General features: G+C 44.7%; 1 protein-coding gene across 1 annotated transcript in view; it reads right to left on the bottom strand.

The window, feature by feature from the left end:
- The window catches only part of LOC119400415 (WD repeat domain phosphoinositide-interacting protein 3-like), a 30,236-nt gene extending 9,755 nt beyond the window's left edge, over window positions 1–20,481 (bottom strand). Inside the window, 9 exon segments of the mRNA XM_037667437.2 lie at window positions 2,570–2,674; window positions 5,383–5,468; window positions 10,505–10,549; window positions 10,551–10,696; window positions 11,235–11,329; window positions 12,263–12,350; window positions 16,645–16,746; window positions 19,793–19,867; window positions 20,269–20,481. Coding sequence (XP_037523365.1) covers window positions 2,570–2,674; window positions 5,383–5,468; window positions 10,505–10,549; window positions 10,551–10,696; window positions 11,235–11,329; window positions 12,263–12,350; window positions 16,645–16,746; window positions 19,793–19,867; window positions 20,269–20,338 — 812 coding nt within the window. The 5' untranslated portion in view covers window positions 20,339–20,481.
- Window positions 20,482–25,608: the final 5,127 nt, after the last annotated feature.

Raw genomic sequence — 25,608 nt, 5'->3', positions numbered from 1 at the left:
GTCCTCTGCTCATGGATTCTCGAAGCGTGGAGTACCATTTCCGACAAGGTGGTTGTCAAGAGCTTTAAGAAGACTGGCATTTCCAACGCGCTCGACGGGACAGAAGATGACCGTCTGTGGGACAGTGAAGACACTGCCAATTCCGACAGGGAATCGTGCGGCGACGACACTGACGCCAGTGACGCTTCGGACTCAGAATGAACGTTAGGGGGTCAGAGAGTTCAAAAATAAAAGGGCAGTGTTCCATGCATGTAGCTCCTGCGTAATGCGTGCATTTTATTACAAAGGTAAGCCTTACTCTACTTTTATTTTTGGTTATGTTCATGATAGCTATCGTAAGAATTCAGATTAGCGACTTCTTTGCGTTTTCGGTGCTCAGAATATTGTTTCACGGAAAATTTACTACGCGTAATGATCGCACCCCGAAGTTGGCGTCAATTTTTTTGAAGAAAAAGTGCGATCATTATGCGAGTATATACGGTAAAAATATACTCAGAGATTTGGAATCTGCAGAAAATACTGAATAAGTGTATTAAATTTCATTCCGTTCACCAAACTATTAAAAAAACACTTTTCAAGACCAACACTTCTTCCGTTAAGCTGAACCCTCCTCATAAGCCTCCTGGTTTCTGTTCAGTAGGTAAGTAACGGCAAGATGCAGCTGTTATATACATTCCTCTTGAGAGATAGTGGGTAACTACCATTTATGATTTGAGAATGCCTGCCAAATGTGCTCCACCCCTTTCTTATTCTCCTAGTTACTTCAGTCTCATAGTTCAGCTCTGCGGTCACTACCTGTCCTAAGTAGACGTATTCCTCTACCACTTCCAGTGTCTAGCTACCTGTCGCAAAGCGCTGTTCTCCTCAGAGTTACACATACAGCAGGCTGTCAGTAAATAGAAATCTTTTGACCAGTATTGGTGCTTAAACGTAAAAATTGCCTCTGATACGATTGAAATACTGCAACCCTGTTGATTTCTCAGTAAATGGAACTCCTGTTAAATGGAACATATTTTCTTGGTCCCTTTTGGTTCCAATAATTGAGAGTCTAGTGTACTTTCAAGTTACACGTAAAGAAATTACGACTTCTTGAGGATGCAGAGGCCATATTATGCAATAATTCTTTCATTCAACTTCCATCACTGTGATGAAATCACGGTGAAAATGCGAGAGGTGTGGCTGAAAGTGGCCTATTAAGGGGGGACACTGCTCTTAAGATTTTTTTGATTTCTTGATCGATTTTGATGAAACTTGGTTAGTTTATGTATAATTGTGTAGCTTTAAAAATGCAAAATATTTCATGTGCATTGTGGGGAGCAAGATATTTTCTAAACTGAGAGAGTTACAAAATAAATCAGCATATCATAATAATGTGGAATCAAAACTGTGTGCAGTGCAATGAAAATGGACGTTCTAATCCCATTTGAACTAAAGTTATGGTATGTTCAACATGAGCGAGCGAGTCAATTTCAAGCTGTGATTTCACTCATGAATGTTCAACATGCAATAACTTTTGTTTGAACAGCTTTAGAACATCCATTTTTGTTTCACTGCACACAGTTCCGACTCCAGATTATTGTGATAAGCTGATTTACCTTATTTATAACTCTCTCACTTTAAAAAAAAGTTTGCTCCCCAAAAGGCACATGAAATATTTTGTATTTTAAAAGCTCCACATTACACTAGAAATATAATTACATATCTGAAATCAGCACATAAATATACATTCACCAAGTTTCATCAAAATTCATCAAGATACAACAAAAAAGAAAATTTAACTGCCACATTCCCTCTTAACAGTGGCAGGCCTTCCTGACAGTCTATTTCAATGCTGCCTTTCAGAGGGGCCCGATGTTACTAAAAATGTACGAACACATGTAAAAACAAAAAAATTCATATAAACTATTACACAAGCTTTTTCTTCAACTTCTTCCTGTCCAAATGAAGCTTCCATAATGAAAGTAAAATTTTCTGACCACTGTATTCATGACCGTTAGTTTTTACACAAATTTTACGTCAACAGCTTGTCTGCTTATATATGGCAACTGTACTTTTTTTATGAAGAAGTCACTATATGTTATCATCAGTGCAAAGCCCACCCTAAACTATTCACAGCACATAGTGATGAAGTGGTTGAACTTCCTAGCATCATCCACATGCTGCCAAGTGATAGTTAAGGATGCCGGAAAGCATGGCTCAAGACACTATCGATGACACAAGGTCTGGTCTACTTTAGTACGATATGTCGATGAGTAAAGTATTCGTACCACTTATCGTGTGGACCCTTTACGGTTTCCAGCACGTTGAAAACATTTGTATTACTGTTGGCGATAGACATTTGCGACTTTTACTTTCAGCATATTTCAAAAACAAAGTAGAATATACATTCTAGTGCCGCCTATCACTTGCCACTTCTACTACTGTTTCGATTGCGTGCTTTCCAAACTTTTATTAAAACAGCATCTCCCATGTATTAAATTTACGGAATTAGCAGCATCTATTCTATTCACTCTATACCTGACATGTTATGCGTGTTGTAGGATGTGTTCTCAGGAGGACTGATTCTTACCTTGACTGCTTATTTCTTCGTGTGGAGTCTTCAACCGCAAATATGTGCACCGTACCATGATCGCTGGAGACGCACATCAGCGACGAGTCCAAGTTGAAGTTGATACTGCACAGAGATAACTAAACATTTAGGACAAACAGAATGTGCAAAGAATAATAAGTTACTAATAATAAGACTACGATACCTATTTTAAACCTGACCATGTGGGTTGTCACTATGAACTTCGATTACGTGAAAGTCTCCCATCGGCTGCACACGCGCACTGTAAATTAGTGGAACTTTCATGCGGCAAATGAAACGCCTGCGGTTCCATTGCAGAGTGGCTCCTTTTAAAGGGACACTAAAGAGAAAAATCATTTTTTCTGTATTAGTAAATTACTCTTTCACAATACCAAGATCACTGCGCTTGCCGCGAGAAGACGCTTGGTAAGCGAGAAAATGCGCAAAAAGAAAATGCGAGTAGTGACCTCACCTTGAAGTTCCTGCACCAATTGCCGTGATTTCACGAATTTTGACGCCGTCTACTGGGGCTTATGTAGTTCTTAATCGGTAAAAAATGAAGTGCATTGTCCTCTGATGGGGCCAATGACTTAACATACCAAGTTTCAGGAAATTTCATTGAGCCTATGTCACCAAAATATGAAAAAACACTTTGAAATCCATGACGTCATTTGCGGAGATTTCAGAGCAAAATTTAAAAATGAAACTTTGGCCTTGATTTTATCTTCTATTAATGAACCTATGATGGTAACAGTCTAGTTTTCAGAGTGTAAATTATCAATCTAAACTGATTCATTGTTTCACTTTAGTTTCCCTTTAAGGCAGACAAGAGAAGGACACGATTAAAGTGATCACAAAGGATCTCATCCTTGCACTGTAGTCATAAGTGCATGCAGTTTCACACAGAATAAAGAAGGCAGCGGGAAAGACAGGTGTTAAAGTGCTGTTCTGCACATGTGGCAAGCTCTCACCTTTTTGAAGTAGAGTTACCAACAAAGGTTTCAAAAAATTTTACATGCTTCCAACAAATTTATCTCAAGATTCTGCTATGCTGACAGTATAATTGTTGGGGCCTAACGTCCCAAAACTACGATATGATTATGAGAGATGCCGTAGTGTAGGGGTCCGGAAATTTTTACCACCTGGGGTTCTTTAACATGCACCTAAATCTAAGTACATGGGCCTCAAGCATTTTCGCCTCCATCAAAAATGCAGCCACTGTGGCCGGGATTCGATCCCGCGACCTTCGGGTCAGTAGTCGAGCGCCATAACCACAAGACCACTGTGGTGGGTTACACTGGCAGTAATTCGACGTGTGCGCGAGATACCTCCGGTATCTGCTGCAACAAGAGTCACAACAACCCTTTCAGATATCAACTATGAAGAACTGTCTGTAAGTGCATCAAGCTTACACAACATTATTTCAAGGCACTCAATATTCTACTGCAACAAAAATAATATAATACAGTAGAACCCCGCTGTTACGTTCCTCACTGCTGCGTTTTCCCGGCTGTTACATCGTTTTCCGCCGGTCCCGGCATAGCTCCCATAGGATACAATGTATTGGGAACCCCGCTGTTACGTCGTAACTGTCGGACCGTTCCCGTATGATACGTCGCGAAGTGCGCTCGGAGCCGACCAAGTGACTACCGAAGAGAGCGGCCATGGTGCATTTTCTCGCAGTTTTTCCTGGTTTGACCGTAACATTAGCCGCATTAGAGGCGCACGCAACAGGATCTTTCGATTGATGCAAACAAAAGCATCGCCTTCGAGATTCGCATTGCAAAGATGGCGTCTATGACGTAGTTGCTCGCGAAAGCAAGGCCTTCGAGATTGGCATTTATTATTAACAAAAGCATAGCCTTTGAGATTTGGATTGCACAAACATGGCGTCTATGACGTAATTGCCCGCGAAAGCAAGGCCTTCGAGATTGGCATTCACTTCTGCCATCGTGTTGGCGTAGACTCATCATCATCGTTATTTGTGGGAGGACGGGAGGAGTTCGAGCTGGTTAGAGCTTGTATGGTCATGCGCGCGGTTCGCGGTCGGACTCGCCGCGCTGGTCGTGATTGCGTGTGCTTAGTTCTTTCATGCCTACAGCTATTGGTGTTAAAAAAAATCACATACGTTGATTACATTTCTATGGATGAGGCCGTCCCTAGCTCCGTGTTTCTATCCGTCGACTAGATCGCGGCTGAGCGCGCCAATTTTCGTGCTGCTCGTAAGCATTGAAATAAAATTCTGTACCACTAAATATTTTGACATTTTTCCTGTTTTTCGGCTCTTGCGTTTCCCGTCTCTTACGTTTATTTCTTACGGTCCCTTCAAAAACGTATCAGCGGGGTTCTACTGTATTTTGATTTGTGCATTTTATAGTAAATAATCTTAATTAAATCATAATTAAATATATATTTATCCTGAATTCATTGCTGTTCTGTTTTTGCATAAGTAAAACTAAATTGCAGGCTAGAAATATACTGCAAATTCGTTTTCAGTTGTGTACATTTCGAGCATAGAAAAGTGAGACTTGACGTGACTTGCGGAAAGCAGCATGTTGAACATGATAGTGCCTTCAGAAAAGTGATCATGTACAGCAGTACACTGCAAAATGAAGTTAAATGAAGACGCATTTATGATGCTGGAGGTTCAATTAATTCAAACGTCAATGTATTTGGCTCTTTGTTAGCAAGCAGTCGATACAGCTAGCAAAATCAAATTGTGTACGCAATTGTGTACAAAGTGTGCCGAGGGGACAAGGAGGGATGATGGTGCATAAACAAGGTGAACTCGGTCGGAAGGTGCGGCCTCTCACCAGTAGATGCTGGCTGTGTTAGCACCACGACGCAGCTCATTCACCAGGTTCCCCGAGGTTGTGTCAAACACGCGGATGAGCGTACCCTGCAAAGAGCCAGGTTGACGGAAACGTCGCATAAAAGTTGCTCAAACAAAACAGCTATGTATGCTGCTAACTTGTTTATACTCGGCTATCACATGGAGCTGGTATTTTGCGTTGCATTCAATATAGTAAAATGTTTGTATATTGTTGGTGACAGTTCACAACAGCAGTTAAGCAGGGACATGGCACCTAAAACTTTTTTTTTAAATATCTTGATCAATTTTTATGAAGCTTGCTGAGCTTATGCATATTTGTGGGCCGATCCCAAATATGCAATTGTTTTTCCTGTACAACACGTAGTTTTTAAAATATCAAACTTTTCATGCACCTTTTGAGGAGCAAGATTATTTTCTAAACTGAGAAAGTTACAAAGTAAATCAGCATATCATAATAATCTGGAAGCAGAACTGCGTGCAGTAGAACAAAAATGGGTGTTCTAAACCAATTTGAACAAAAGTTATGATATGGTAATTTTAAAAATAATTTTAAGAGCAGTTCCCCCTGAAGTAAAATACGGTTCTTGCTGCAATAATACCTTTGTGCAGTATCTGATTAAAGGGGTCATGAAGCACCCCTTGGGCTGATTGAAAAAACACATCCTGCGGAAAGCTGACACGGCTATGAACTGCTCTGCCAAATATTACAGTCGTGCGCGCCGCGTAATGGCCACAAGCGGAGCGCGAAGTTGCCGTTTCCCCAGGCACCCTCTTTTCAAACAGAGGCCGGTTCTCACTCTCGTCGGTGGGCGGGGCGTCTGTCCGCTGTACGTCGCAAGAGACATAGCATGCTTATTGGCCGATAGCCAACGTAAATCGAGAGCGGCGTTCGGATCAGATGCGCTTCTTGCCGCGGGGTGCCGCCACTTGCCGGCGCCGCACTCCTCAGTACACGGTAGCCGCAATCGCGCAAGCGAATCACAGCGGGAGAGCGATCGCGTTTCATGACGCGCGCTGGCGTAACTTCTTTCCCCCATGCCATCCCTCCCTGTCTAGCTTCCAGTGCGCTCGCCGGCACGAGAAAAGAGAGAAAGCGCTGGGAGCGTGCGCCAAACCCCCGTAACTCCGCTGATTCTTGACGGATTCGAGAAAATTTTGCGGCAATCGATTCGGGAGGCAGTACACTCCAATACTGAGGCAATTAGATCATTACTTTGAAAAGTGGTTCATGACCCCTTTAAACATTGTGCCAAAGTGAGCCACTTGTTTTGGTCTCTGGTAACCCAGTATACCAGCAAAGGGCAACATGTTACTAAAGCTTCCCAACAGCTGTTGAGTAGATGACATTTGATGCTGTCAAGCACTGCCAAATACAAGAGCTATGTTGCCTTAGCATGGAAAGCCAGTGGCCAGTCTGAGATGTTTCGGGAATTTCAAACAAAGAACTTGTGGTACCCAGTCAAATCTGTCTACACGCACAGGCAACAGTGAGGCTGCAGACTCCATTCTAGTCCTGACTAGCATTCATCATCACAGTGAACACTGTTCCTCATTTGACGAAAGAAGATAAGTTATTGTCACACTGTAAATAATCCATTCTCATTACATCTCGTGTGTATCGCTCTGAGCACACTTGAGACATGTGCATGCACAGTTAGCACCCAAAAGTACCAGAGATATTTATAAATTTCTGAGTGCATCCATCATGTCTGGCAGCTTAAAGGCCATTGAAGACATACTACCATAAAATTTCGAGCAAGCGCCCCCTCCAACTTCCCTGCAGATTTCAAATTTGCACACCGTTCCAGGAAAGTGACACACCACCCCCCTCCTGCTCAGCACTCCGTCATGCACCGTATCCATGCAACACTGGCTTGCTTGAATCCCATTCAATCCTGCTTAGCAACCCAATCTCTCAGCGCCTCCACCTGAACTTTGTCATCAAAACTTGCTTTTCCTTTTCCCGAATAATGATCGCACTCCAAACTTGGCACAAGACAGCCATGACGATATTAAAGGTTTCGCAAGCAAACACATGGCCTCCGAGATCTGCGTCTGTCGCTTAGAGCTGCTGCGTTGGCTCATCATCTAAGGTGCTACCATGCCATGATTCCCGCAGTCTGAGATAGTGTTGCCATTATGTTTCTCGTTTTTTGTGAGCTGTCGTATAATGCGCCGTCTGATTGTCTAAGATGTCTGATTGCGGGCGTGATATTCTTAGATTTTTTTATCTGCAACAAAATTTTTTTTAGTTTTCATTTTTCATGAGGTGACTGCGCAACAGGCATCGAGGCTTTGTGCAACTCGTCAAATAGCTAATTATCAAAACGCCATACTGAAAAAGCAAGAATGTCACGCCCTGAACTGTGCTTCAAGGAATATAGAACAAAAAACGGAACTGAAATAGACCCAGCGGTCAGTGAGAAATCAGCGGAACAAGCGAAGCAGGAAGCAAGAAAAGTCTTTTTGAGAAAACGGCTTTTAAAGTTGTACCAACGATATTACTTCATCAAAAGGCACTGGGGTCGTAATCTTTTGAGTCCTTCGTAATGTGCACTTTCTTGAGTGCCCTGTCTTTAGTTTGAGGTGCCTTGCTTCTCTAAAACACAAGAAGATTGTGATCTTTAATGTGTTTTATAAGGTTGGACCTCCTGCACATGTGGCCTTTCATCGGTTGTGCCTTTGTTTCCTTTCTTTTTTCTTAAAATCCTTTTCTGATATACAAAGAACATGTAGCATGAATTTTAAACGAAGTTATGAAGTGGTGTAATAGACATGACAAAAAACAAGATATTGTAATTCAAGTAGGTCATGTACTATGATGATTTGCCAGCTTTCTTGTATTCATGCTCTCATTAACATAATTAACAGTCTTGATTGCAATTGATCATTGAATCATTTTTATAGGATACTAAAAGCGGCTCTCATCATGGCAACCTATCACTTCCTCCTAAATAACAGGCAGTTATGGCCAAGACATTGGTGGAATAGGAATTCCTTAGCAGTTTATTCAAGACGCGAACTGGGCAGATATGAATTCATCTCCCTGTTTCACTCGTCAAGCTAATTTGTAAACCTCGCCTGCGATGCGCTTCATCATTCACCCGGTCGCGGACACGGTTTTCTGCGAGGCTTTTATTTTTTCAGATGATTCATGAGCGCTTACGGCGATACCACGCACGGCTCCAAGCGCGCCTAAATTGCATCAACAGTGCTTTATTTCACCTCTAAGTGCTCGGCCGCATAGTCCGGGAAGTCGGCACGCGATGTGCTGGGTGGCGGCATTCGGTGACGATGCGCAATATGCCTAGGTGCGGCGACGAAAAATAGGCGCGCAACGTGTTTGGCCTCGCATTGCGGGACGCCGACGCGCGCCCGCTGCGCGACGAGCTTGGCCGTGGGGTCCGCTGCCGATGCGTAAAATGACCATGCGCTGTACCGAGAAGCCGGCGGGGGAAGCGCTTCGTTCCTTGCGAAGAAGCACACTGCCGCGAATCCGCTAACGCGTTGCTCTTGCCCGCAAAGTTCGAGGTTCGTCTCACGTGCCGACGCCGTGAGCGGAGTTAGGCCTAGTGACGACTCCGAGCAGTAGACGCGCCGGCCGCGGTGCCCAATGTTTCAAAGTACGCAATGCGTGGTCGCGAGTACAAAGAGTCGTCCTGCGATCATCTTCGTCACGACGTCCGAAGTGCGCATAAGCAGAACCTCCAACCACGGATCCGACGAGTCAACGCTAGAAAGTCGGTCCGAGACGTTTGCGATGTTCGCTACGAGTGCGGCGCGCCATCGTAATCCCACCGAGCTTCCGCTAGTAGCTCCAAACTAAAACGTAGTTCTTGTTCAAAGTTATCGTCGAACCGTGAACACAGAGCGATTGCGAACACGCAACGAAGTAGCGCGACTTCCGACAGCCGTGAGCTCGAGAGCTCGAGACATGCTCGAGACGCACAAGCTGCAGACGACGATCTCCCGGAGCGAGCATCGGACCAATGGCGAGGCGCGCTGGGGCAACATGGCGGACGCGGCCAATCGGAGGGCTCAAAACGACCTTCGAACATTTGCTTTTTGTGCGCTTGTTTTCGAAGGGAGGAGCCAGCTGCGGCGGGGAATTTGAAGACGGAGAAATGCGCTTTCCGATGAGCCCAAGATATCGGCGCCCGGTGGCGTCGTTGCGGAGCTATGATTTTTTGAAAATCAAGTGTTTTTTTGCGATTTCCCCAATAATTTTCGCCACCTCGGCAGGCGCAACAATTTTTTTATAGCACTTCTACGCGGTTTTCGGTGAAGATATTTTGGAATCGGATATAAAAAGGGCTACAGAAACTGAAAATGTGATTTTCAAAAAATCGATTTTTTTGCCATTTTTCGCGATACGAAAGCCGCGTCCCCCCTTAAGGTGCTCATGTGAAACTGCTGCAAATCCCTTAAAGGGGCCATGACACGGTCGCCCAAAGATTTGTGGTTTTCAGCGAAAACTAGAAGTAGAGGGTCTATTATGCCTATACAGATTTCAAAAGCAGGCTGTGAAACAATACTTCAGTGCAAAACAAGCCATAGAAGTCGCTGGCTGTAAACCCCGCCCACTGCTGGCGATGGCCATTTTGCAATGACACGTGTGACGTCATATGCAGCACGGAACGGAGCCGTCGTCTTCTACCAATGTTTCAGCCGCTGCAAATCATTCAATTTCAGTGCCAAGCTGAAGAAAAGTAAAATATCTCGATATCACGTGCAGCTGACCACGGAACAATATCGTTGGCAGCAATGCAGACGCTTGCACAGCTAGCTGCTTGTTACGTCACGGCTTGCGAGTGCACCAGTGTTGCCTGCCTCTCGGGCCGCTCGCGGGTTTATAAAAATATTCGATTATAAATTAAGTGTTCGAGCAAATGCGCTAAAATTTCGCCAGCTTATTTGTGAATGCACAAGTATTAATCCACATAACACAGATTATGATCGAAAATGGGTGCCATGGCCCCTTTAAACTTTAGCAGACGTGTGTCTCATCCTGAAAATGCCATAGCAAACTACACACCACTTCTGCAGCTTCCACAAATTAATGGGCAGTGACGACAGTCAGTTTTCACACATATTAGTCTCACCTTTTCGGAGGCTGTCGCCAGGCGCGTTCCGCTCAGGTTGAGAGCAGATGCAACTGAGGGATGCCTCGTGGGCTTCGATGTCCAGCGGTGACTTCTCTGTCTGGCCCAAGTCCACAATTTGTACGTGGCCCGTGTGCCGGCCGGGGAACGCCAGTAGGCTGTTGTTGCTGTTTGGGCACAGCACGCACAGACCTGGGACATAACGAAGTCGGTAAAATCAGCAATAAATTTCGTTATATCACAACTTCATTAAATTGAAATTCCACCTTTTAAGCACTGTATAGTCACCATAGGCTCCTTTTTTAGTACGGGTAGCGCAGGAACAATGAATCATACAGCAGCACAAAAAAAAAACTGGTTCAATAACGCGAGAAAAAAAATCAATTTTCTTGAGCCTGAGACCCAGCAACGCTACGCCAGTGAAGAAGTCCTCTTCACAGTGGTTGAATGTCACATGTGAACCGAAAGAAACGCAGGTTCGAAGCACTGTGCTAATATAAGATGACGTTTCGCAATCATAATAATTGTCATATAAAAAGCCACCAATCAAGTAAGCAAATGGGCAGCAGAGTATACTCGTTGTACAATTTACATTACAGGAGACAAAGTAACTAAGACCAAGCTGTGGCCTTCTTTCACGTTTCTCTGCCAAACTTCAGAAACAAGATTATTTGTCCAGCTGGGCAAGCAGCACAAAACAGCTCTGCTTCAAAATAGCAGGTGTGCTTACCTTTATCATTGGGGCAGGTCTCGAAGACATGCAGCTGCTGTGGATTCTGGGTGAAGGTGTACACCTTGATCACAGACTCCAGCACAACCACAATTCTGAAAGAAATTGATATAATAATATAATAACTCTTGTGGTTTTACATCCCAAAACCACGATATGATTATGAGGGATGCCGTTGTGGAGGTCTCCGGAAATTTTGACTACTGAGGGTTCTTTAGTGTGCACCTAAATCTAAGCACACGGGCCTCTGGCATTTTGCCTCTATCGAAATTTTTCTGAAAGAAATTGATAACATGCCAAATGCAAGTCAATCTTCAGCTAAAGAGGTTCATTTGTTTGTTCGTTCATTCATTCATTCACTGACTCACTAAAGGTTTATGACTCAAGGACAAGTGAAATGAGGCAGAAGTTTTCAAATGCATTATATGTATTGCCATGCGCATTTATTGCTTCATTTTGATGTATTCGAGTTCCACCCACAAAAACTGCTTGCAGCACTCGGTGCAGACTGCGCTGCAATGTTTGGGAAGCTTTGCAATTGTTTCAGATCATTCTGTTAAGATTACGCGCAGGATGTGAGTAGTCAAGTTTATTCGAGAGCTTGCGCGAGCACGAGGAAAAACGCAGGAACGTTCGATGACTCATGTATAAAAGACTACGCGTTCCACCGATGATCAGATTACTCGATGGCCGATGACAGTTCTCGCCACTATCGGTGCACAGCGTGAATTGCTTGTACTTTGACTTTTCATTTTCCGGACACAAGTTCGCCCAATAAAGAGTTCTGTATTTTCCAGTCTTGCTGCAGACTTCTTCGATGTCACAACCCCGCGACAATATAAATTACAACTACTGGAAGATTGAATTTCATTTGGTAATACATTTAACTCATTATTTAAAATTTTTAAATGTCTACACATTCCTACAAAAAAATATTGACAGCAACTATGACAGTTAGCTACTCAGACACGAGCAAACTCAAGACCCCACCCAAGAACAGGGGAGCAAAGATTAAATTCAAGGGTCACCTGTCTCGTCGCAGTCTCACTGCCTTGACGTCACTGGTGAATTCCAGCTCAATGACATTCAACTTCTTCAGGTCATCCCACACCATAACTGCAACATGATGACAAGCACAAACACCACATTTACTTTTCACTCTGTGTGCAAATAAAAACGACAAAGTGCTAGTTAACCAAGGTATGTCTTGGTATGCCATTTTCACGAAAGAGTGGCCATTTTCAAATAAATGTCAGCTACCCGAAACCATGGCTGAAAAACCGTGAACATTAAAGGGTACTGACACCAATTTTCTAAGGTGAATTTACTCGACCATACAAAATTTCCTGTACATGGAGATGGATCTGAGCAAGAGTGAAGCTCAGTATATGCTGATAAGATATCTTATTTTTTATTTTACAGTCAATTTTTGCCTGACGTACCTAATGACATCAACACTAGCGTGTCGTCAGGCTACAGTACTAATTGTGGTCACTTCACGCACCAGTATGGCTAGTAGTGATGACATCAGGGACCAAAAAATACTAAATGGCTGCTTCTGTGTCACCAACACAGCCACAGAGCGGAGCGGCCATGGAAACGTCACGGTATCTTGCACGAGCACGCAATGAGAAGCTCATACCGCGTTGTGACGTCAGGGTACAGTAGGAACTGGAACTATCTCTAAAAAACATTGTAATGACATCTTGAGGGCGCACTCGCGCTTACCAGCACGTTTTCTATGCGGTCGAGGGCTTGGCCTTCCATTTAACGAAAAAAAAAAAAAAAAAGACGAAACATTTGCAGGTCAGTTCCCCAAGAATCCAGTGGAAACGCCAAAACGTAAGAAGCTATCAGAGACTTACAGCACATATTCCAAAATTTTGAGGCCGCCCTAAGCACACGTGTTTTTTGTTGCATGCACATGCACTTCATTAACTATAATTCATCTTTAGACGCGGCACATGGCTAGCAGCGAGCTTGGAACAGCAGAGGCTGACAAGCAACACATTATTTATGGATCACACTGATGTTTTCAGCTGCTTTGCTGGTGCCAATTACACTTACTTCGGGAATTTGTCTGTACAACATTGCTTGAAGTGCACACGTCCCTTCAGTCCTTTCACCAGGGGAAGAAATTACAGAATGTTTGCAAAATTCCTAGAACCACTTCTTTTTTTGCAAACAGATTTCTCCTTTTTAGCAAAAACTCACAAACGACTTCTAATGTTATCAAATAATCACAAGTACACTAAGTAAACTTTAGGAAAAGCCTATGTGTGCCTGAAATTGGTTGCAATGCTTGCAGATGGTTCTGCATGCACCTTGCCGGCAGTGAGCCTGGGACCCCACTCAAACTTATCTGTTCTATCCAGGTGAGTAGCCAGGGGGGGGGTTGGGGGGTTCAAACCCCCCCCCCCTGAAAATTTTCGATTTTGCTTGCCTATATATACACGCAGACATACAAACACACGCACAAACATACATAAAGTATGGTTGAACCCCCCCCGACAAAAATTTCATGCTACGCCCCTGGTTCTATGATGTTGCTATGACAAAAAAAAAAGTGCTTCTTGAAGTTGGCTCGAGATACAAGGTATCCTTTCTTAACGGAATGAAGAATGCATATCAGGCCATAATTTACAATTTTCCATGCAATATACGGTGAGCGACATGAAAAGTCATGATAACCTGCAGAAAAATGTTGAAAGTCTGCAAGCTTTCGGTTTGGCACACTAGTGCAGCTTGAAGGTATCTCTTTTACCAGCTCTGTCTCTCTGCAAAAAACTTGCAGAGGTCTCTGTTTGTAAATAGCGAAATGGTTTTAAATAGCCAAATGTACGTATGTGAGGAGTGTCTGTTATAGCCAAGTGCTACTAGTAATAACAAAGGAAAGCTGTAGAAGGAGAGATGGAAAGAAGGAAAGCTGTAGCTGCCAGTCTGAGGGCTGTGCCTCTTTCAATCTGTCCCTTTCAGCAATATTTCCCATTTCAGCTGATGCAGCATCGAGCACAGTGCAAAACACGATTATTAATGACACACAATACTTCTACAGCCCATTGTGTCAATGCACTGGATGATGTAATGCTGAAACTATGTTGACAACAAACGTGCACACTGATAAATTCGTTCCACCACATGCACTATAGATAGACATGGCTTATCGAACGCAGATAAAAAGAAGAGAGAGAGCTTTTGATCCTAATCTCTATAGCAAATCACAAAAGCCGATTATCAAAATAGGGTGGCAAACTACAAAAATCAGCCAATTTTGCCAAATAAATTGTACAAAGGGCGTTTGAGATAATTGTACATCATTTTTACATTAAATCAGAACCACATCTGAAGAAGCTTTTGCGTCAGAATGAACTACAATCAACACAACATAAGGCAAGCTAGTTACCTAACTTAAGGCAACACGCGGTTACTAAACATCACATAAACAGACAGGAGAAAAAATAAATAACATGGCCTAGTGCTCCTGATTACTAACTTATACATACAAATACGGACATAAACCACTGAAAATTCAGCAAGTTACCACAGCCACTATGACAGCACAGTGGTTGGTAATTTTCTTTTGAGTCATTTTTGAAAAGCTGAGTTCCATCTCGTATGTGCGAGATTGTTAACAACATACAGCATCACTTCAGGCAGCAGGTCAAAGGTACACTTGAGGAAAAAAAAAAAGCATGATTAGGGCGTACTACTACCAGCAATGTACGGGTGTGAGTCATGGACTTTACGCAAATATGAAAGAAAATTAGATTCCTTTGGGAAATGGTGCCAGAGTAGTGTCTTGAGAATTCATTGGATTGCAGAACAAAACGATGTCAGGCACAAAATAGACTTGTCCCAAATATTAATTCAAAGTGAGTGTCACGCAACTTAAAACCTTCTTAATGTGATCATGTCATGCCAGCTACAAGTTTAGGGAGTAAAAACAAATTGCTAGCCGAAGTGGAAGGTATAAGGAAACGAGGCTGCCCATGTACAAGATCGTTAGATGGTGTTGTTCAGCTGACATGGAAACGTCTGGGGGAGCTTAGAGAACTTGAATGACACTTAAGCACACTGATTGCATACCAGAAGAACTGGATAACAGCACAAGGACGCGACAAACAGACTGGGACGAAAGAAGCAACACACAGGCGATGCTACATTGGCCAAACTGGCTTTTGTATCAATTATTGCCTCAGAGAACACCAAAATTTGATGAAGGGCCACATCGGTAGTCAACGAGCTGCACACAGCTCTCAGTGCGCGTTCCAAGCCTTCTTCAATAAATGCAAGGTACAGAGGCACTATTGTGAGAAATGTGCATGCAAAACCTTTAAAGCCTTTTGCATCAAAAGATAATCTGATATGTGTGTCAGTGTGCCTTTGATATCATGAGTGTGTGTAGTGATTCGAAAGGAAAAGGAAAAAGGCACCTAATTTCTGCAGCCCAATAGGGAGCACGGCGCAGTGCCTTAGGGGGTAGGGGGAAGTGGGAAAAAAAGAAGAGAAGAAAGAGAAAAAGAAGAAAGGGGTCAAAGCGCAGCAGGCGCAGGCGCAGCAAGGTTGGCGTGGAGCTGAGGCTGCAGCGGTTGAATTCCGCAGCCGAGGTTGTGGTCTGCCGTAGCCGACGATGTAGGGATTCCTTGGGAGGATGTGCCGACGAGTAGGGGCGAGTCTACTCGCTCCCGGGGGCACCGGACCGCGTGCCCGAGCGCCTGGAGGCAGGTGGCTTGCAGCGGGTGCTCCTCAGGAAGGAATTGCATCACAGCCTGCAGTGGGCCAGCAGGTTTGTGATGAGAGTGTCCCGCGGGTCCTCGGCAGGCACAGCGGGTGGGGCAGCAGGCAGGCTCGACCTGGGGGAGCTCGCCGTTGGCAGGAGAGATCGGCGCGGCGCAGGAGATGGGCGCTGCAGGCCGGGATCCGTGGTGTTGCCCTCGAGAAGTTTGTTCTTAACCGCAGCAGCGTAAGAGCGCACCTCACGGGACTCCTCGCGTACTGCGGCCTTGACCGCCCTTCTCGAGAGTGTGCAAGAAAATTGCATATCTTGGACAGAGTCAAAGGTGATTGTGAGCTCTCCCCTGAATCGCAGAAGTTTCAATGGGGCATTCTCCTCCTCTCGCTTGCAGACACTCTTTAAAAAAAAAATGCATATAATTATGTGTGTGAAATAATGAGCTATGGTTGATAGTACAGGCTTTGTTTGTTTCAGTCTGTCTGTCCTGTCCTTGCACTGTTACCCAGTTCTTCTAGTACGCACCAACCAGCCCAAGTTAACGCCTTACTGCTGATTGCATCACCAGCAGTCTTCAGCAACTCAATGGCACCAAGCGACAACAACCGCTGGCCTACTAGTACAAAGCCCACAACTAAGAAACAACAGTTCTTATGCAACAAAAACTCCAATGCCGACCTTTGTTGGGAGGGTACCTCGGCTTGCGTCCTCCTCCCACAAGAGCAAGGTAGTTGCAGCGGAACAGCATTTCCACTATGCCAATGCCGCCATCTGCAAAGTCTGATGGCAGAACAACAACGCCTGCGTAAGGTTAAGGCAGTCTTAAACCTCTGTGACACCGCATTCTCATTTGGAGACACGACTTACTTTTGCCATTTCTTTGCACTATTGGCAAGGAAGAGACCACAAACACTGAGCCCAAGGTAAATTAAGCATTTTTGTTGCCTAAAGAGCTTTTATATCGCTTCTGGTTGAAATATTTTGCTACACATGATCACTTTTGGTGAAGGCAGTGCCGCGTTTATCACATGCCGGACATGGGGCATTTTGGCAGGAATTCTGAAATATTAAAAAAAATCTTTTTATGAATGTTTTCTACCAGTGGATAACTGTCACATGCAATTTGAGTGAGTGAATTCGTTTTATAAAGAAATGTAGCCCTACTGACAGTATAATAATCAGAAAATTATTTACGCTGTCATTACAATAAATTGCTGTAAAATACACTAATTTATTCTAGGACTTCCACTTGCTTTAAATTTGTTCTCCAGAACCCTGGAATCAAATAATGTAAATTTCATGAATTTATAGGCAGCTGATCTTAATGCGCATTGCAAAAGGTGACAGAGAACATTTATGACTTTTACGTTTCCTTTTTTCAGATGCACAGGAAATGCAGTAATCCTCTCAATGTAAATTGCCAAACCCATTTGAGTGAAATATGTTATGTAAAAGAGCCCCTCACCATGCCCTGTTGTTGCAGCACCCTTTATTGCAGCAATCTTTCAATTCAGCTCACTACCGGAGGAGTTAGAAGGAACTGAAACGTCTTGTTACTATGACGCCAGAAAGGTGGAAGCGCCACCGGCTTTGTGTTTCAGGCAGTTTACTTTCCCATGCAGACACGCATTTGCATTGCTGGCTTTAGGTTGGAAACTTGAATGTTCTGGTAAATTCCTTCAGGGATTCTGACACCGCTGCTCAGCCAAACAATGTTTTAGCTAGTAACGACAAACCTTGAACTATTAATGCACATAGTATTCACATTAGCCGAGAAAAAGTGCTTGTGGTTGAAGCTGAAACCAGATGGCACAACTGTCTTTGCAGGTGGAGGGCAGGCGCATCGCTGTGGTTCCGTGGACGAAGCCTATTTTTTCTTATGTTGCAAATGAGTACAGTGTCCGCAAGTGGTGTACCTTCCTGCCCTCTCCCACGTGCTGAAAGCGAGGGGGCACATCATGTTCACTTGACAACAAACCCCGCCTCCTTTTGTTTTCCTTAGAGGAGCATTTCTAGTGGTGGCACTGCTCATCCACACAAACATAGGTGGGCCTCCGTAGTGCAAGGGGTTACGAGGAGAGTACAGTATGCATCGTGGGTATGAGCAGCTGGCAATGATGGCATGGTACCCATGGTACAGGTTCACTTATGTGTCCTAGCTTATGCAAAGCCCTTTTGGTTTTAAATCCATGGTGAGGAAAACCTAAATGCAGACGAACATTTTCAGGGCTCTTTGTTGTCATTTACAAGCTGAGATATATGAGCAGCCACATAGCGCTTGCAAAAAAACACAATATTTACATAATTCAACACAATTGAATATTTTCGTGTCAGTACCCCTTTAAAGTTCACTAAGCCAACAGACTCATAGAGATGTTACAAAACAATACACAGTAAATTCCGTCGGAACTCAAACAATCTACGCAAGCAGCAGCCTTACACAAACCCTTGTAATGGGTAAGTTTCCTTTCACATTGTGCGATCACAGACAAAGACTGCTTGTCTTGGCTATTTCAAGTAGAAGGATTGTCTCCAATCTCCTCCCCCCTCCCCCGCGCACACACACACACACACACACACACACACACATACACACACACATACACACACACACACACTACTATACTAACAACAGATAACTGTGTGAGAGGAGGTGGGGGGTGGGGGAGGGTAACCTACATAGCTCATGCCCTGCATTTAGCCTCTCAACACTATCTAGTCTGGTATGTTGTCTCGAGATAAAAACGACAAAGCACCGAGATGAGGAGGAAGACATTGCGCAGTGTTTTTGCGAGGAGCACAACACACTACCTCGATGAAAAGAAAGTTCCATTTCCAGCTGGATAGATTTCCCGTTCGATAATTCTGCTATACAATACTATAATTCAGCTCGAGGTGAATGAGTATCCAGTTGAAATATGGTCCAATCACAGCCTGGGAACTGAGAAAGTTCTGGCTTGATATTATTCCACTTCAAGCTGAATTCCTGAACCGTAAGTCTTTCCAGCTGGAAAGATTTCCGGTTTAATAATCCAGCTATAAATGGAACTTTTTTATCTGGGTCCAGCCACACACTTTGTAAATACCACAGCAATATCTTCAAGCAGAAGTGAGGGCCACGCCCACAAATCGAACTTCAGAGGTTACACACTTCTGAGCATTTAATACTCTTGAAGTTGCGGATCTTTTTTTAAAAAAAAAATTCCTCAAGAAGTCTTGAAAATAAAGGCAACGAAGCAAATTTAATAGGGGTGTCACGTGGTGCGGCTTTCGTCGAATTTCTCGGGTCGTGATTGGCTTTTTCGCGCAAGTTTAAGAAAGGAGCCAGTCGCGATCGAGAATTCTGACCGGGATCAGCCTCGATCGCGATCGAAAGCGGTAGTGTATGCCTCTACACCAATTCCGAGTTCAGCCTGGGACAGTGCATTCACGATTTTTGCGGTTTTTGTACGTTTTCCACTTCTCGTTCGTTTTGCGCTAAAGGTTACATCACTGCTTCGTGAGCTAACTGCATTTTGTAACTGTTTTAGGTAGTGACATTCGTCACGCGACACGTGTAGCTGTCAAAAGTGACATTTCGTAAGCCTGAAGGTCGGATGAAACGTAGCATCGCTAATTGGTATTGGCTTACGAGACATGTAAACGAGACAGCGGAAAATCGCTGATCGACCTACCGCTAATACGTGCGCCCCAACGATTTCCTTAATTGAGTGACCGGTCACAAAGCACTGGCATGCGGCTTACGAAAACAGGTATATCCCGTCCTTGTACTTAAAACGTGCCTCACACCACAGAGTTCGAGAGGACAGTCGTCAAACTCGCTCACCCTGCTTCTCCTTTTCTTTGAGAGGATCGCAGTTGTAGACCCTGAATCCGTCCTCCATGCCGCAAGCGAAGCATCCTGCGAAGGCGGACGAAACGGCACCACAAAAGAGTTGTTGGTAGTACGCACTTCGCTAAAGACGGAAATAGAAATGAGGGGCGGTGGCGTCGTTAGGAAATCGCTTCGGATAAAGTTCGCCTCCTCTGTTGAACGAGCGGTGACCCCCTTTTGCAACAACGAACTCCACAATGCGGCTTCCTCACGAGACTAGATCTCGTAGACAAGATGCGTCAACTTTACGATGACACTTAAAGAGTCGCAAGCATCTCGTTAAGACGCCACTCGAAGTACCGCCTTTAAGTCGTAGCTGAGTTGAAAACTGACAACTCGCAGTGCATGGGAACAGAAAAAGAAAACGTGTTACTTCAAGTCTAGAACGGGTAGTACAGAGCCTCGGTCACACTCCGGTTTTACACTACCTTGGTCCTGGTTGAATCCGGCGAATAAGAGGCCGTTGCCGTAGCGGTTACTCGGCCAGAGGTTCATCATTGCCGACGTTGCACCCGAAAGTGAACAACGTCAATTTTGCGGGCGTCAGAAAAGCGCTATTGTACCACCACCGCTACCACCACCAGTGCCAAACTCGACAACCACCACGTCCATCACCACAAAACGAAAACAAAAACAGTGGCCACTGTACGACACGTTAGTTTCGTACTAATCGCTACGTTGACAGCAAGCCCACAGAAGCAATTATTGAACAAATTTTAAAGAAATAAAACTTTTAATAAATAAAATTATTTTTTATAGCTTTTTTGATGCATGAATTGTTCGAAATCAAGCAGAAAGTGACAGTTAGCTTCAAGTTTGAGTTGGAAATCTCAAAGGCTATGCTTTTCAAAATAGTTGCTAGCCAAGCTTTGCACAAAGACATGTCATTGTAAACAGTGAAAAATGAGAAAAAGGTTAATAAAACAGTTTATGTGTATGCGTTTTTTACACTGTGTTTTTGTATATTGCACAAAACACAATTTAGCGTAACCAAAATTATGTCATAATTACTTTGTTTACAGCATATAAAGCTCCGTGCAGACGTAACTCCGCCGCCAATGAAGGCTCCCCTAGCGGCAACAAGCGCAAACTTGACGGGATACTCTCACCCGCTCGCCCTGCTCGCTCAACGGTTCCGCGATGACGGCGCGCGGCCTTCTCGCGGGCTATTCGTTTTGTGTCGGTTATGCCAAACTCTAAGAATAATTGCTGCGTTGTTGGGTGCAGTAACACCCACAGAAATTCTCTAGGTACACGATTTTACTGGTTTCCTATCAGAGACCATACGCAATCTGCACGTTTGCCTAGCATGTCAATTACCAGCTGTGCGCCTTAGAGATACAAAAAAGAAAAAAAATGGCCGGCCTAAATAAGTGCACTAAATGTACATCGCAGAGCAGACTCATTGCCAAGACGAAGTGTCAAAGGTATTACTTCACACCTTTGTCGCAGTAATATGCAGAAGAAACGCTCATTTGCCGAAGCATTTCTGTTTAATAACATGCGTGGTGACAGGATCGGCCACATCCTGATGTGGCACTTCGACATACTGCTTGTATATACTCAGCTGCTTGCCTGAGAGCCTACATAAAAATGAGCAAATAATCCGTTTCAAAACAAACAAGCTCAGCGTTTGAGTAGAGGCAGGAAGGAGCATGAGGTGGGACTGCGATGCCGCGTCGCTGGCCTCTGCCCGGAGCACGTCAGACGAGGTGCACTCAGTGCTGCCGAAAAACCTCAGCACGTGCTCGACGTCGATGCTCTTTGCCCTAACTGTAGAGGCAGAAGTTCCTCCAGATTATTTGTGATGAAGCTGACAAAAAGAGAGAAGAAAAAAAAACTCGCTCACTTTTTTCTTTTTTTGCGTGTGTGTGATTGCCACAGTTGAGTGCTTCGGGTAGACCTTTTTAATTAAAGGAAAGCCCCATTATCGCGGTTTGCTTGTCTTCGATGCGCAAGTAATTTCGTTCAGACACAATGGAACTGCCGCGGCGTTTTATGCTTTCCTGCGACTCCGGCACGGCACTGCCAGTTGGCCGCACGGATATCCCTGCTTTAAGTGATAAGAAAACATTACCTGACCTGTAACTAAGAAAAAGCAAACTTAAGCGACATACCTCGATTTTCACGGATCTTCCCGGCGCGTTCATTCGCATCTGTGGTGCGCACTTCCCCGTGACTGACGATCCGCCGTGCAACGTCTCTTCCACGAAGCCGTGAACATGCCTCGCCAGCCTCGCTTCGATCGAGAAGCTCTCTGCCCTTATTTAGATTAGCTCCTCGGAAGAAACCATCTATAGCACGTAGCTCTCTGAACCCAAATGTAATAATAATTGACACGCTTTGCAGTGCCATGGCTAGCTAACAGCCGCTGTGACGACCGCTCGGCTGCACTGGTTGAAATCGGCGCAGTGAACGCAATGCAATCGCCGGTGTTGTCGCCTCTTTCAAGCAGCCGCCAAGTCTGCTGCCACGTTAGCCTGAGGGTGACAAGCTGTGATCGTTTAGTGAACGAAGCGGCGCGCAGTTTCGCTCAACGAGCTCGTAGCCTCCGTGTCGTCTTCCCTTGCTCATGCATTTTATGCTGCCGCGTTCCCCTGAGGGTGCACGAGGTCTGGCGAAAAGAAGCATACCCTCTAACATCAAGGGTCTGTGGCAGCTGCTAACAATTCACGTCTTTTGAAAGCGAACGGAAACGAAAACGCGTCGAGCGAAGCAGCAGAACACGGCGCAGAGGCTTGCTGCCGCTTGCGTCGTCTGCTCCCATATCCCGTCAAGTCTGCTGCCGTGGCCGCTGTGGCGCTGGAGGCCGCGCGCGACTGTGGCGGCGCCTAACGTATGCACGGTGCTACCCGTTACAAAGGGAAGCCTACCCGTTACAAAGGGCAGGACCACAATTTATCATCATCATCATCATCATCATCTGGAACTAAGAATGCGTTCATATGCCTCTCGCAACCAAACGGCCAAACGTTGCTCGCAACGGCCTGCCCACGGTGTTATTCTAAATTCTAACACCGTGGGCCTGCCTTTGGTATCCAACACCCTTGCGTAAAGGTGGCAAGCTAACAGTTCTTGGAATGCAACATTAGGGGCCTTCAGCCGCCATTATTGTCAAAAACCTGCATGGCCATGGAGGAAATGTGCATGACCATACCCATGCGCATTAAACAATGACAGGACAGGTCCCTCGGATGATTAGGGGAGGCGACCAGCCACAGCGTCCCTTACGCGTTCGCCTAGACGATTCCAAGGCGCAAGCCATCTTCTTCCTCTTTTTCTTCCTGATCGACGTATGCGTCCTACCCCGCCCCCCTGCGAAAGCTTTCTGCACGTAACGTGGTTTTGCACTGCCTCCAGGAACGAAGGTAGTGCTTCCGCACCTCAACTTGTTTTTCCGTGCCTCCGTGATCGGTCCACCTTTGACCAAACGGTCTCATGCGATGACGTCATCATGTGACGTCACAAATTTTGGCGACTCGTGAACGTCATGATGACGTCAAATGGTGACGTCATAGCGTGACGATATTTTTGTACCACTCGTGCTGACGCCGGCGGCGGTCCATTTCCGTGTTTTAAAAGGCCCCTAAACGAGTCTAGAGGTCGAAATTTAGCTGTGATGTTACAGATGTGCACGAGTCTACAACGAACACGTAGCCGTAAGAATTTTTCGAAACGGCGGAGTTACACGCGTTTGATGATACAAAAGAGCAGCAAGCACGCGTACCCGCGAGCGGACAAACAGGTGTTGTAGATGACGAGCAGACGACATGTTGACGTCAGTTTTTTTTCATTTTACTTCTTTCCTCTTAAATAGGAAAAAAATCTACGCTTTACTTTAACAATTAGATTTTAAAAACTATCCGGTTCTTGGCCAATCCCCCAGCGTGGGTGTGTGCCAAAGTTATAGGATCTACTCTACTCTACGGCAAACGTGAAGATAGAATGCCAAAAGGAACGGAGAGGAAAAGGGATTGTTACTTGGAATTTGTGGGGTGCTCGCAGCTCGTAGCGCTGCCGCGTTCGGCATTCTGAACTCTATGCGCGTGTTTACTTGAAATGTTAAATAATTATCGGAGGTGGTATAGAGGGTGGTTTGAAGGTGAGTGTGTCGAGGAGAAAATCGGTACAACAGACGATGCGTCATGGATACAGCCAATCTGACACAGTGATGTACGTGATTCGAAGGTGGAGGGAGTCTGCACTGAAGAAAATTAAACAGGCATTCCCCTACCGGGAAAATAGGGGCAAGCGAAGCTTGGTGTGTGCATGCCTGACCTGCTACTTTTTTTCCCTCCTAACTTTTTGCTTCCTCCATGCCGGGAATTGGGCCTTCATCCACGTGCTTAGCACAACACTTCAGTTGCTACAGGCAACGACAACGGTCATGTGTTCATATCCAAGCAACAATAAACTGTGGCAGCGGGAAATGCCCAGTGATCTCGATCAAAGATCAAATTGCCGAAACAGGAATGGCTGATCGCCGACAAGCGGACGATCGAGAGAGCATCACTAATCGGAAAACGGTGTGTGCACGCACGCACGACTGCCACACAATCAAGGGCCACAATTCCATACACTCACCGGTGCTGGGTTTCTTGCAAATGCCGCCACCGCCGAAATCTGCAGCGCATAACAAGCTTTCGCTTGAAAACGCATCGGCATGCTGGAGCTTTCTTCCAGACTTAAAAAAGACATTTTATTGGGAGTCACTCTTTTATCCGAGGATCCAGAGGACAAGGCTTCTGGACAGGATTTTGATTCTTGATAGCCAACGATATTTATGTTCATTTCATGAACGCTAAGCATGTCGCAAGTCGGTTCTCTGTGTATGTCCTTTTTTTTTACTGTCCTAGTTTTTCGCAGCAACTTCTTTTGCAGAGCATATGTGGGATGCCACAGTGTAAGGTTCTAGATTACATCTAACCACCTGCCAAACAACAAGCATGCAAGGCACGGTGCAGAGATACTACACTTGTGTTTTCTATTCTTTCCATCGTCCTTGTGTTGTTCGGCCATCCACTATGAATCCATACCACTCTCCTAGTAGCCAGTTCTCCAGGCAATGTTTTCTTCTCCACCTTCATCTAAATGTGGCACACGTGACTGGGAATCGCACCTGCAACCTCACGTTCAGCCGCATGCTACCAGCTCCGAAATCAATCAGTCTTTGTGAACAGTACACATACGAGAGTGCTGCATGAACCTACGTAGTAATGAAATGAACAAAGCTAGCTTGTTGTTTTAACGCTTTTATTGATTTTTTGTAACGGAAACTCTTCGTACACAGAGCAGTAAAGGCACAACATACTTTGGCATCGACTTTCATGCTCGTACATAGTAACAAAAACACTTTGACTAAAGAATCATCACACTTAGTTTCTGTAGATCCATGACTGGCAACAAAATTGGACCACAGATATTGGTTAGATATACTTCATGCAGGTCCAACCATGAGATTGAGATGATGGTTTTGAACTCTTTAAGAAATGAGTCCCATTTATGCAAAAATGATAAGCATAATGTAGTGTAATCACTTGGAAACATACCCGCAGTGCAATACTTGTGAAAAATGCCCACCAGCTTCAAATACGCATGCACAAACACAGTCCCAAAAGAAAGCACGCATACACCAATTGTTCTAGCTCACATGGGCAAAGCTTAAAAAGAAGGGTACATATCAATGTGGACGAAACTAGTGCATGTTCTCAGTAGGCTTCTCAAGCGCAAGCAGTTTTCATCACTTTGTGTTCATAAAAAAAAAAGAG

Source organism: Rhipicephalus sanguineus, chromosome 7 (genome assembly GCF_013339695.2).
Source record: "Rhipicephalus sanguineus isolate Rsan-2018 chromosome 7, BIME_Rsan_1.4, whole genome shotgun sequence".
Classification (NCBI taxonomy): domain Eukaryota; kingdom Metazoa; phylum Arthropoda; class Arachnida; order Ixodida; family Ixodidae; genus Rhipicephalus; species Rhipicephalus sanguineus.
The sequence above is the reverse complement of the archived record's forward strand: the minus strand, read 5'-3'. Positions and strand labels throughout refer to the sequence as shown.